The sequence below is a fragment of the Archocentrus centrarchus genome, chromosome 5, assembly GCF_007364275.1.
Source record: "Archocentrus centrarchus isolate MPI-CPG fArcCen1 chromosome 5, fArcCen1, whole genome shotgun sequence".
In the NCBI taxonomy this organism is placed as follows: domain Eukaryota; kingdom Metazoa; phylum Chordata; class Actinopteri; order Cichliformes; family Cichlidae; genus Archocentrus; species Archocentrus centrarchus.
Window position 1 is genome coordinate 17,603,092 of NC_044350.1, and position 13,986 is coordinate 17,617,077.

General features: G+C 38.4%; 1 protein-coding gene across 2 annotated transcripts in view; it reads right to left on the reverse strand.

The window, feature by feature from the left end:
• Window positions 1-971: 971 nt before the first annotated feature.
• LOC115779806 (sodium-coupled neutral amino acid transporter 3-like) overlaps window positions 972-13,986 on the reverse strand; it is a 42,360-nt gene continuing 29,345 nt past the window's right edge. For both annotated transcript variants that reach the window (XM_030728632.1, XM_030728631.1), the window contains 9 exons: window positions 12,533-12,615; window positions 10,932-10,990; window positions 10,444-10,584; window positions 8,416-8,495; window positions 7,923-8,023; window positions 7,015-7,139; window positions 6,769-6,913; window positions 5,499-5,602; window positions 972-3,995 (listed from right to left, as the gene is read on the reverse strand). In XM_030728632.1, the coding sequence (XP_030584492.1) occupies window positions 3,891-3,995; window positions 5,499-5,602; window positions 6,769-6,913; window positions 7,015-7,139; window positions 7,923-8,023; window positions 8,416-8,495; window positions 10,444-10,584; window positions 10,932-10,990; window positions 12,533-12,615 (943 nt within the window). In that variant the 3' untranslated portion in view covers window positions 972-3,890. The remainder of the gene's footprint in view (window positions 3,996-5,498; window positions 5,603-6,768; window positions 6,914-7,014; window positions 7,140-7,922; window positions 8,024-8,415; window positions 8,496-10,443; window positions 10,585-10,931; window positions 10,991-12,532; window positions 12,616-13,986) is intronic.

Sequence of the window (13,986 nt, forward strand, 5' to 3'; positions counted from 1 at the left end):
CCCTGTTTTGATTTCTTCTTCATTCTTGGTTCTGGTAATATTCAGTTCCTGTTTAACCTTAATATCATTATTATGATATGTGGCATTATTATTTATTTTGTGGCATCAGTGGGTCTCATGCTATTACTATAGTTTAAAGTTTCTAGTGATCTTGTGTTCTGGTTTATATTCTGACTAATATTAAAAGTAGGAGTCAGTGTTTCGTTACATTTTTGCATCCCTCTGTCTTCCCCCTGTGCTTGTGCATTGAGTTCTTTGTGTTTCCTTGTTTCTTAGATCTTCATTGTTAGTATTTGTGTCTTTCACTCCCCTTTGGCTGTTGCAGCTTTCTAATCAGCCAATCAAATAGCAGCAGCTCAGTGCAGTAGGACATGTAGACATGCTGAAATTCACCCGGCGGATCAGAGCGGAGAAGAAAGGTAACTAAAGAGACTTTGAACATGCCATGTTTGTTGCTGCAGACAGGCTGGTCTGAGTATCTGTAATTTAAAGAGAACGATCCCAAAAAGAGAAAATATCGAGGGAGCGGCAGTTCTCTTGGCAAAAATGTCTTGTTCTTGCTGTCAGAGGTCAGAGGAAAATGGCCTATAAGCTCCAAACTGATAGGAAGTCAACAGTAACTCAAATAACCTGCTCACTGTACTCAAATGGCTTCCACAGTCACCAGATCTCCATCCAGCAGAGCACCTTTGGGATGTGGTGGAATGGGAGATTCCCATCATGGATGTGCAGCAACCGTGTGATGCTGTCATGTCAATATGGACCACAGTGGTTGATTTAAAGCTGCTGATATTTTATTTAGTACAACATGTACAGTAGAATGCAACTGACTGGAATATGCATTACAGAATTACCTAATTTAGGCATTTAAATGTATGGAGGCAAGTTAGTCAAAGGATACAAACAGGAAAAATAGGAGAAAAACAGCCCTTTCTGCTTTATTACATGTGAAAGATCACAAAAGATCAAAGTCATGTTACCCTTTATCTTTATTGCAACATTGTTTACAGTACAACAACTGCCAGCAACATATTAAAATATATAGAGATACCAGAAAATAGACATGACTTGAAGGACAAAAAGGTTTAAAAGCACTTTGAAAATGATTACATTTACATTTTTAATCGGACTAAAACTTTAATCGCTATTTACATTATACAAACTAGATATGAATATAGAATATAAAGGGTATACATTTATATACATTATTTATAAATGATGCTGGCTGATGTCAATATTTAATATGTTACTATTCAGTCATACACATTTCCAAAAATCACACAGAGGGAGAGGAGGAGACTAACAACACTTAGCTCTAAACAGAGGTCCTCAGAAATCATCTGTTACCAACCACTAACACAGTGTATCCCCACATGTTGATGCTTCTTTTTGTGTGTGTTTCTTTGTATTTTTTTGCATTTTGTGAGGCTTTCGCGTGTGTGCGCGCACCATTTATAAACTCTTCTGTACACTCGCTGCATTCACCCAATGGCGTCACGTTACATACATGGCCAAAAAAAACATGAGATTGGGAAATAAATATAACCATTGCATTGGTTACACAATACCAAACACTAAGTTATGCACCAGTGGCTGATTCAGATGATTCTTCCCCATACAGATACATATATACACATTACATCTAGACAATATTTAATAGAAATGGATTAAAAGAGGTTTGTTGTGTAACAAGCAGACAGACCATATTCAGTTACCCACGCAGCACTTATAGTAGGGTGATGTAAAAGAATTTATGATAAAAAAAAAGCAGAAGAAAAGAAATGTAGGCAGCTCACTAACAACTCCAAGTTAGCAGATTACTGCCTGCCAGGAAGCAGCAAGGACATGACCCGACTATACCACTGATAATATACCACGGACTACAAAAAACAAATGAAAGAAGAAAAAAAAAACAAAAAACAATAATCTTCTATTTCATCACTGAATCAGATTCAACTTATACATTGAACATGGAGTTTAAAACAACAGTTAATATATCAATGGTAGAGGACGAGCACTTGAATTATACTTCTGATCAGAGTATAGGTGCAGGTTAAACAACACAAATGCATACAGGTCATATAGATCAAATACTGTGGAGCATCTTTTTTTTTTTAAACACATACACTTAAAAAGCTCCAAGAATACATCCAACAAATTAGTCGTCGTGTTTAAAGAACAGATGAAAGCGGAAAACTAACGATTACAGGGAAGCTAACATTAATGAGATCATTTCAAGTAGTTTTTGACAACCATCGATACATTACTTATTCATCACCTACATTACATTAAGATTTAGTTATGCAAAGGACATGCCCTTAAAATCACAGCTATCAAATATATCGTGTTTGCGTTTCACCAAATTAATGGCTACAAGAAGTTGTGCTTATCAAAGAAAAGTGCTATTGCTAACCGCCGACTTTGCAAGATTAATAATGAGACAGAAAACCCCTGTCGCTCTGTTAGAGATCAGGCTCGTGCTGCACACCGGAAATGTTTCGAGACGCCAAACTGCTACTAACCACTTCGTTAAGTGACCCTGCTGTCGTCGTTTTATACAGATTCAACTTTTGGTTATCTCTGATTATTTCCGGTAAATGTGCAGAAAGAACACATGATTTTTTTTTTCTTCTCCCAGGTAAAAATCAAAACGTACTCATTTCAGCTACGTCTTTGATCTGTACAATCTCACAGATGAGGTTTTCAGTACCATTTGTGACAGTCGTTTACACAGTAACACAGGAAAAAGAGAAACTATTTGCACAATATAGGCATTCTTTTACATAATGTGTAATCCAGACACCCAAGAAACCTCTCTCTCTCTGGTATTGATGGGCTCAGTTAACAGGAGCTGAGGATCAACCCATTAATATGTACTGCATCATCTGAGGTTTTTCATCAAGTAGAGGTTAATAATAAAAAATATAGATCTAGATCATATTGTATAGGAACATTATAGTAAATGTGCTCACGGTGCCATATACTTTGTGGTTTTGCACCCTGCTCTGTCAGAGGTGAGGATTTTAACAGCCCCAGAAAACATAAAAATATCAGCAGCAGCACAGGTTAAGGAAGCAGGGGGCTAAAGGCAGCACACCTTGAAGGAATAATTCAACATTTTAAAATAAACTAACTGTGCACTGGCTGTAAATACATATTTACTATGAAGATAGAGGTGTGCTGTCAGTCTGTCAATGGTTACCAAAATGCTGAATTATTCCTTCCATCTGTTCGGTATCTTTTACTCTCACTTTTCTCTGCAGTTGTGCATAAAAGTAAATATTTAGTTTTTCAGATTACTTTAATAATAATAATAATAATAATAATACTTACGGACATGAAAATCATAAAAGAATTATTGATGAATAAATTTCATTCAACAGTTAAGAGGGAGGTCCCTTTAGATTGCGTATTACAAATCTAAGTAAGAGTTTGCAGGTATAGATATAGATAGATAATCTTCGGATAAAATCTGAGTAGTAAGAGGATCAGATGCTCATAACTAACAGAGGTGCAGGTGGTTAAAGACAGCAGCTTTCTACTTTGTTGCTTTTGTGGTTGTTTGTTTTAATATCTTACTCCCAAGGCACAGCCTCCAAGTGTCACCACCAGTCTTTCTCACTATGAGTCTTTCGTCAAAGCTTGCTGGGCCGGATCTACGGTCACTGTTTGACAGGATGCGCAGTGTAACATAACCTCGTCAGAGTGAGAGCACTTGCTGAGGAACAGAGAGCCACCCAAAACTCTAGACTCTGTGGGTCTAATATCGTCTTACGGAAACAAAAAGGGCATCTCCAACATCAAACAGGATTCAAAGTAAAAACAGTAAAATTACAACACAAGACTAAATCAACAATATCAAACCTGAAAAAAGAAATGGGAGGTGGTGCTTAGTGACCACTGCTGGCTTTGCTAGTCCCCGATGTCCAGTCAATGATGATAAAGCTGAGGCTCATTGTCATAAACAGGAAACCAATCCCAGCGAAGCAGGCAGCCTGAACACAGAAACAGAGAACCTAAGTTAAAGAGAGGCAGTGAAGAGAACGGAGATGACCGCTGCTCGGATGCTCGGAGGCATCATGTTCAAGTAACTGTAATGTCAGTTCAGAGTGTCACCGCATTCACGTTACAGACCGTCTTTGTTAAACTTTCAGCTTTAATTCAGGTGGGTTTTACAAGCTGTAAAACTGTTTAGGAATTACAGCCATTTTTATACATAGTCCTGCATTTTCAGAGACCCAAAAGTTAATAGACCAACCTCAAATTTTAAATATAAGGATTGTTTTTAATACTTGGTCTACAATCAAACACTTGTTTTATGTCCCTTTGTTTTCACTCACTCATTGGTGAGGTTTGTGCACTAAAAACTACTTGGTTTGGTTTAGAAAAGTATTGCTGGTTGGGTAACCCTGCACGGTGAATATGTGCTCAAGGGTGTGTGACAACTTGGGAGTAAAACTTGTGTTTTGGCAGGTGTATCAAATCACACTGCAGATCGTGAATTTCTGACAAAATTGCAGTATAATAATATTAATAAATACATAATAAAATATATGAAATGTTATGTGTTCCAGTGTCATCGGAGTGAAAGCGTTTTGTAAGTGTTTTGTCTATCAACTATGATACAATACTTGATATAAATTTCAGAAATGATGTGTGAAATTATACAAGCTAATGACAAACATATCATTATAGATTTTTTGATCATATTAAAGGAAAATACACATTTGTTATGATGTGTTGCAGACAAATTTGGCAGAGCGGGTTTACTCATGTGGCACAAGATTTTTGAGGCCGACGCTGCTTTCAGTATGTGTGAATTTCATAAATGTTTGGCAATATCAGCGAATACCGATCACACTGTACAGATTAGCATAACATCCCTTGAAAATTATATTTCTGTTGAGCCTTTTGCTGGTTGGTTTAACTTCATGCCTTTGCCTCAGTAATGCAGACGTGTGTCCCAGCATGCGTCGGCACACTTTGATGTCAACGCTGGGTGTGGTTACAGGTGGAAGTCAGCACTTTCTGAGCACACCCAGCCGTGGTCAGAGAGTAAACAAAGAGTTTCAAAGAGGGCGGCAAAAGTTATTGTTGGGTTTTTTTTGTTTTTTGAAAGAATTGTTACCACGATACAGACATTTTACAACCGAAAATCAACTTCAATCTGTACTGTCTATAGATCTACTCTAGACTAAGTAGGTCGTGGCTAGAAGGTTTCTAAATGATCTCAAACGCAGCGGTTTCTTTTTTTAAAAAATTTACAATTCTAACATATTTAAAATCTACTGTGACCAACTACAGATGTTGAATCTTTTTGTTCAAATGCCCCATTTGAGCTTTTACTCCTTTCCTCTGCCTTTTTGTTAATTTTTCAAGCCACAGACAGCCTTTCACAAAGCACATGTTGTAGAGAGATACTATGTGTTGGCAGCTTTAAACTCTTTACAAACTCAGCTCAACTGAACTTAATTTTCTGACCTTCTCAATGCACTCACCAGGATTTTGGGGACGGAGCGCAGTGGCTCTTCTTCTTTGGGTACAATGCGAATGTAGAAGACAGCAGGGAAGATAAAAATGAGACAAGGAGCAGACGTGGCACCTGGAAAACACATATTAGAACATGAGTCTCCATGAATAGTAACATTCTTCAGGACTGTAGTGACATAAATCATATGGAAATTAACAGAAAATGGGAAAGATATTTAGTTATATTAATTTTTCCACTACCAAAAATAATAGTGATGTAAATGCCCAAAAGTAGGGCCACTTGTAGCTACAGATGATTATTTGTACATTTTTATAAGGTGTGATCAAGCACGATTCAGCAACGTGGATTTATTTAATTTTTTTTACTGGATTTACTTTGTGGTTCTGGTGGCGTATTAAGAAAAGTAAGTCATTACAGACCATTGGTAACACGCAAAACATAAACCTCAATCTCTCAATCTCAGTGTGTGAAATTTCATTCTGTGGTCCATTTATCAACTACAGCTTTTGCCTTTGTTGTCTCAATAAATCAGTGTTCTACATCTAAGTTCCTAAAGGGTTTTTTTTAAGGCACAAAGTGTTGCTTTGTTGCACATCTCTTGTGGCAGTGGTGAGCATTACAAAAACAAACCCTTTGATAGAAAAACAATGAATGAAAGCTGTTTGTTGTCCTGATATGTATATAGAGAAAACGATTTAGGGCCAACTTAAAAATGTATCATCACAATTTTCCTCATCTCCTTCTTAGCGCTGTCATATAGCTGTGTCCAAAAATGACACTTTGAGAATAAGGAGTGGGCCACAGTGGATGACTGCTAGACAAACAGCTGCACTGAAACTCACTGTGAAGATCTGAAGAGCTCCAGATTCAGTTAATAGCTCCCTGTACATCCATCACTACAAGGAAGCTCTTCTCTTCTTCTTTTTTTTTTTTTTTTTTTTTTTTACACCGACACGTTGTATTCAGGAACAAATTACAGCCACATTGAAGTAAGCAGGCTTATAAATATTGTTGTTTTTCTCCTGTCTCCCTCCCCTCAACCCCAACCATTCTGAGCCTGGTTCTGCTGGAGGTTTCTTCCTGTTAAAAGGGAGTTTTTCCTTCCCACTGTTGCCAAGTGCTTCCTCACAGGGGGTCGTTTTGATTGTTGGGTTTTCCCTGTAATCATTGTATGGTCTTTATTTTACAATATAAAGTGCCTTGAGGAGGCTGTTTGTTGTGATTTGGTGCTATATAAATAAAATGTAACCCCCCTGTCACATGGTTGATCTACCTACCAATGACTCCAAAGATCCCCAGTATGTTGGGGGCAAAGATGACCAGTAGGTTGATGAAAAGGAGCAGAATGAATGCAATGGCGATGTGGCGAGGCCAGTAGAATGTCTTGTTAGGAAACGCCATCTGCTGGATTGCTCTCCTTACCTTATTGGGACAAAAAAAAAAAAGAAGCCATGTTTCACAGGATAAGATGCACCATGTGTGTCAGCTGATGCATCAACAGCAAGTTCTAAATGTGTACTTACAGGAAAGAGCACAATTGGCACAGTGAGTGTGACAGCAGTGAGCACAGCCACACGCACGCACAAAATCAAAGTGTCATATGAGTCAATACGGCTGTATGTGTGGAGCAGCTCTGCTTCCACTTCACCTGGAAGACATGAACACAGAAAAACAGAGCAGGTATAAGGAAAGAACACTTGAAAATCCCTCCTTCTCATACATTTTTGATTAAAGCTGTTTTAAACACAGGAAAACTATTTAGAGAAAATTAGACACCCACATAACAGGTCTATAAATGCATTTTAAGCAATGCACAACCCATTATTTTATGTTAAGTGATTACATCTCCATGCAGCTCCAGGGTAATGTATAGGTATATGTTTAAGTTCATGTATATGTATATATTTGTATTCATGAATATTTTCTATCCTCATTGGCTGGGAAATGAAGACTAGATGGCTATAAGGGAACTAGTATATGTACATGTGGTATCTGGGATGTTGATGAGGACTGTTTTGTCTGGACTAATTAACCTGTATGTAACTTTATTAATATGCATGCTTGCTGGTAGGTTTGCTTTTCATTCTTTTTATTTTAATGATTTCACTATGTCCTTGTTGCTAATATGCTTGTGTTATATTGGCTGTTTGCTGTGTTTTATATTAATGTGACTATGAGAATACTATAAGAAATCCCCAAATAGTAAAACAGTATGGCCACTAGAGGGCATAGTTACAACAGTACAGACCTTCAGTTTATAACATGACGATAGATAGATAGATAGATAGATAGATAGATAGATAGATAGATAGATAGATAGATAGATAGATAGATAGATAGATAGATAGATAGATAGATAGATAGATAGATAGATAGATAGATAGATCAATAGATAGATAGATAGATAGATAGATAGAGGACCAGGCCTCACCATAGAAAGTTAGGTATCCAAAAAGAGCAGCCAGGAAGTACATGATGTACATTATTGCAATGGAGATGTTGGCCACATGCTGCATCTTTTTCTTGGTGGCACTGAAACCAGAAAATATTGCCATGTGATGTCATAAACACACACAAACAAACACACATACACACAACACATTACTGTATTATGCCCACGAAGGAAACATGTAGCCCAGTTACTATAAAATACCGTCTTCTGCTCCAGGGCTACTTCTCTTGCACGAATATGCACAGATTCAAATAAAAGCATCAGTGGGTCAAAGAGGATGGTACATTTACACTAACAACATGCTACACCATTCAAGCAGTGCCAACATACTTCAAAATAAAGTGAAAGCAGTGCATGTGACTGAGTGCATATGATGAGGCAAGCACAAAGCAGACAAAGTAGCTTTGCTCTTTGTTATGCAATTGATTTCTTATCCAAGAACTTAGCAGGAGTTTCCATTATATGAACATACTTGCGCAGCTCTGTGTAGATGGGGAGCACCTCGGGGTGGCACACAAAGGCGAACGCCAGGATGGGGATGGTGTAGGCCGTCTGAAAATGAACCCCAACAGGTCACCATAGATACAGCAGCGCCATCCCAGACGTCTTACCACCAACCTCGCGCTTTACTGCCCAATACTCCCCCAGACACATCACAGAGAGCTAATTGTTTCCCTGTGATTAACTTGGGCCTGGCTGTGGACCAGCTTTAGCCTATTTACGAATGCCTTACTGGTAAGCTGCTAGGCAGCAGGAATTGGTCTTACTAGCCTGGGCAAAGAAAGTTTCATACTTCTTTAAGGGATGCCAAGAAAATCTTGATAGGATTTCATAAAAAATAAGGAACAACTAATCAGTTTTTGCTAATGCTCTGGGGCTTTTCCCAGAAAGGAGGTTTAATGAAAAGTCTGAGTTTGTTAACCCTAGGATGATGGAAACTCTGGAGTTTCTGTTTCATAAACCGGAGCTACTGGGAAAACAGACTCTGTGAACCTAACCTGATGTTGGCTGGTATGCTTCAAAAAAATCCTGACCTTCTCCTCTCCTACTGCACCTGAAGCAGCTGTCCAACACTCCGTTACATTTCCTTGTTCATACAGGCAATATCAAAGCGCATATCAGAGCAACTTATTTTGCACTTTTACACATTTGCAAATACTGAAATCCCAGTTTGATAATAGTTTGTTAATAGGATTATTTAACATGATGGATTTTATAATAAATCTTTCATCAATGTGAGGACAGAGACAGTGATCAATGGACTTCATGGATTTATTATCAGCTCAGAACAAAAATAAACAAACTACATGGTTATAACACTGGGACTCTGTGGAGAACCGTCCACTTCCCCTGCACTGAAAGTTAGTGAAGCAACGTTTAAATAAACCATTTCAATTAAACCAAAAAAGAAAGTTTGATGCTTTAGGAACTGAAAACACTGATCAATGAACAAACATTTGTTTTGTTGCAGTCGCTCATTGATGGAAAATGCGTGTTAGTGGCATTTTGTTGAGATGACATAAATATTTGGGTGAGAGACTCTAAAAACATTCAAACTGCATTTCATGTTGAAATATGTTCATTAGTCATGAACTGCTCCTAAGTAGCATTTTGAAATGTTTACATTTGAAGACACCAAAATCACCCTTAATCAGTTGTATCTCTTTAATTTCATTTTTATCTTCATTTGCTGTCACCTGCACTTTGTTGCTATAACATTAAAAGCTGAAAAATATATTTTAAATTAACATTTTTAAATTCAGTAGGATTCCAGCTTTATCTATTGAGAAAAATCAGCATTGGGTAAATGACCACTGAGTGGACAGCGCTGAGCCCACCCACCCACCCCCTCTGGTATTTATGATGGCTTTTCTTTATTGCCCACAATCACGCACATGACTCACTGTGAACATACTCAGAGTTAACTCTGATCACCTGTTCTGAAAACAAAAAGTCAAGAGTTTCCCATCTCAGTGTTCAAAAACTCAAAAGTTCCAGGTCAGGCATGCAGTTTGTTAAACCTGCTTCCTGGAACAGGCCTTGGAAAGTAAGTGAACTGACAAATTTATCTAGCTACAGTTAAGGCTCTTTGAAGACCATCCTGTTGTGAAAGTATGTACTCTTTGTAAGGAAAAAGAAATAAAAACAAAAGGTACTTAGTAAAATGTCAGGCTTTTCCCATTTCACTACCTGTCTCTTTGGCCCAGAGAGGGCAAACTTGATGATCTCACAGTAGGAACCCAAATGCCAAAGCAATTTATCAGACAGCTCATGGGTCACTGTCCGCCTGTGAGACTTGCATTAATGTGAGATTTGTCTAGCATTAGAAACTTGATAAATGTCCTGATGTCCTTCAGTGAAATTGAGTGCTTCAAACCATGCTTAGCCTGTGAAGTGGCACTGGCAACATGCTGAAGATGACTGTGAAATAAGTGGGTGGCTGTCAGAGGCCATGGCAGTGGAGGTGGATTTGCAGAGTCAGTGACATACGTGAACCTACTTGAGAGTTGAGGTTGGCCATTTTGGGAATACAGGCAGGATTGTCCTCTCCACCAGGATCTGTGACATTCATCCCACTGGTAGTGCTGTTAAACGAATTGCCCCCAAATGGGCAAGGGATGTTGAACTTCTTGTAGATGACCTGTACAGTGTAAAGTAGAAAAGTGTCAGGTAGAAACGAAGGCTTTGGGACAAAGTAAATATGTAAACGGGTAGAAAATATGTCACTGAGAGACCAAGAGAGAGAGAGAGAGAGAGAGAGTGGATTACAGCTCACGCAGCCAAAAGTAGGTCAGAGAAACACAGAGAAGACAGCCTGGAACAGCCGCATGCAGACATTAGTCCATAGCAATGAGTAGAGACAGTAGGGAATACTAAATAGATGGTGGGAGGGTCCCAGTGCATCTGACTCTGCTGTCACCCAACAGACAATAATAAAGATGTGATGTCTTGTTTACATGTGAGTATACCCAAAATCAGAGGACTTACTGCAATGAGGAAGAAAACCATGCAGCTCAGTGAAAAGCCGCTGGTGTATCCCAGATATCCTAAAACACAAATGATTTATTAGCTTTTCTCTCATCATGAAATACAATATACAATATCTAAGAAATATTTAAGCTATCTCCTATCACTAATAGTTAATCACATGTGAGGTAAAGCAGCATAACAGCATAAACTGACTTAATATGCTCAGAGCTTATTACTGGAGTCAGGCTGCACCAACTGGCTGTGGTTCTTAGTGATTCGGCAGGACACAGACTTCTTACAGGAGGTCAGGCAGTATGTCCCCGCTTCTCTTCTCCAAACTAGATGTCCCTTTTTTCCTCTTTCCATTTATTTTATTTTGAGCTGCTTATCATGCATGAAACTCCACTGACTTTCTGAAACACACTGTGTGTCACGAGAGTTGTAATTTATAAAATTAATGACCTCTTGTCTCTCACAGTGTTAATTATCAGGCATGTAACAAAGGAGGAGGCATGTTGTGGTTCTCTTACATACATTTCCTGTTTTATTTTCACATTTGAACTTGCTTAATACTTTTTCTTTTAGACTTTGCTTTATTTTTCTGCCAAACCTGTGTCCTATCTGTTATTTACTCGCCGGGGTGGCTGTAGCTCAGTAGGTAGAGCAGGTCACCTACTGATCGGAAGGTCAGCGGTACGAATCCTGGCTACTCCAGGCTACATGCCAATGTATCCTTGGGCAAGATACTTAACCCCAAGTTGCTCTCCGACCGTTCTGTCGGAGTATGTATGCGTGTGAATGTTAGTTAATTAAAAAAAAAAGCACTTAGCTTTGTAAAAATGGAAGTGCTTGTATGAATGGGAGTGCATGGGTGAATGCAAACAGGTTGTATAAGTGCTTTGAGTGCTCATACTGAGTAGAAAAGCGCTATATAAGAACTAGTCCATTTACCATCTTTATATATACTCCCATACTTAATTTCATTTGTGGATGTAGTTTGTTTTAATTTTGTCTTTTGTCTGCCCCACCTGCCTCACCTGCATGACACCCTACCTGATGTTAAACTTTGCAGTTTTTTGGACATTCCTTTTGGTGTCTCACATTTGGGTTTTGTCCTCTTTGCTAAAAGAGGGAACTGAAGAAACCATAATTTTCTCTGTCAGTAAACCTATTAATGAGACATCGGCATTGAAACAGAGACTAATTCTTATTTAGGTAATATGTTTGATTCACTGTTTGAGCCTTGATAATGGACAAAAATCTGCTCAAAGCATCCTTGAGTGCTAACTATTTTAAATCTTAAGAGCCAAATGTTTTGTAATATCTAGGGCGGGTTTCACAAAGATAGTTTGAAATTTTGAAACTTTACCCCTGGGCTGCAATGATGTTAAGACCCAATGTTATCATTCTATCAATCAATTTCTTCATCACAGCATTGCTGCAACATGAGTTGCGAGTAGCTTCTGTAAAACCTGCATCGTTAAAGCCAGGCTGCTCCCAACATAGCAAAACCATTTCAGAAAGTAAATCTCTTCATTTTCTGTTACCACCTTGTTCACTGTTTAATCCACCTCCTACTTGATCCTGCTATAAACAAAGACATGAAAATGCACACTCACCTAGCTGTTTCATGAGAGCCAGTGGTAATATTATTGCAATAGATACAATGATCACAAGGTAGTTTCCATTCAGGTACCATTCACTGCAGAGAGGAAGAAACACACAGACACCTAAATGTCAGATCGATGCGTAAGAAAAAAAGCATGTGAACACCTTACGTGGTACACTAAAAGAGGAATATTTTACATCGCCATGAGCAGTTTTATTCACACCTGGAAAGAAAAGAGTACAAAACAAACTCAACTGTCTTGAAGTCAAACATTCAGAGCTGAAAACATAAGCCTCTTTGCTGCCCATTGCACACAGCACTAAAAACTGCAGCTGTAACAAGGACACAGAGGTCATGTCCTCAGTATTGTTTAGTATTGTTTAGGGGGAGTTGCACACAAGAAGACATGACATAAAAAGTTTATTTTTATTTTGCTTATGTCATTTCATCATACTGTAGTTGACAGATTTTTAAGGAGAGTCACTATCAACAAAGACTAAGTTGAATTAAACTAATCTCTAAATCTGTGTTTTGAAGGAAAAAAAAAACAGAAACATGGACATTAATATAAAGGAGGGTCTCCAGTTCATAAAAAGGATAACTGTATGTTTTTGTTTCCTCTGTCCATCATTCAGAGGAGTTGTTACCTGGTCAATAACAACATGAATTGTGATATTTTCTGAGGGCTCACATACAGTGAAAATCTTGTATCACTTCAACCAGACCCGACTGATTTGCAACATTTTCAACAACTGCCTAATACAACCAGATATCATACAGTAAATTATGTAGCATTAGTATTTTTAGTTACAAATGTATGCTATGATGTATTTTGTCTGAGTACTCTTGCTGATTCACAATGATATGGTATCCACTGACTGATTGCAGAAGTGAAATGAAGTGTAAACATAGTGAATGTATTGTGCAAAGCAGGAAAATCTTGACTAAAAAGAAGCGATCTCTATGAGGAGGTGAGCAAAACATATGACAAACAGACTCCACTGATACAACATGCCACATGGTGCAGTCACCTGAAGAGCTGTGTCTAGGAAGAAACCTCAGTTATTTTTAGCAGGGCACAGTATGGGGTTATTCATTTCCGGTCTTCTGTCAGGTGAGTGCTGTGACAGAGAGCAACATCTGTTGCAACATACACACCCACGTACACATCACAGAAAAGAAGAGGCTCATCTATCCCTTGCCTATTCTCGTCTGATCCTGCCCTGCAGCCACACGCACACGTGCACACACACAAAATCCAGTAAACACATACAAAGAGACAGATGTGGACTCACAATTAACCTAAAAAATATATACATATAGCCCTCTGGACACTGATGTACTAGTAACGTGATCATAAGCGGACTGACTGATCGAACATGTAATCGAATACACTGACACAGCCTCAGGTGTTCATTAATTGTTTATGCGAACTAGCCACATGACACATCCAGACTAGGGTTT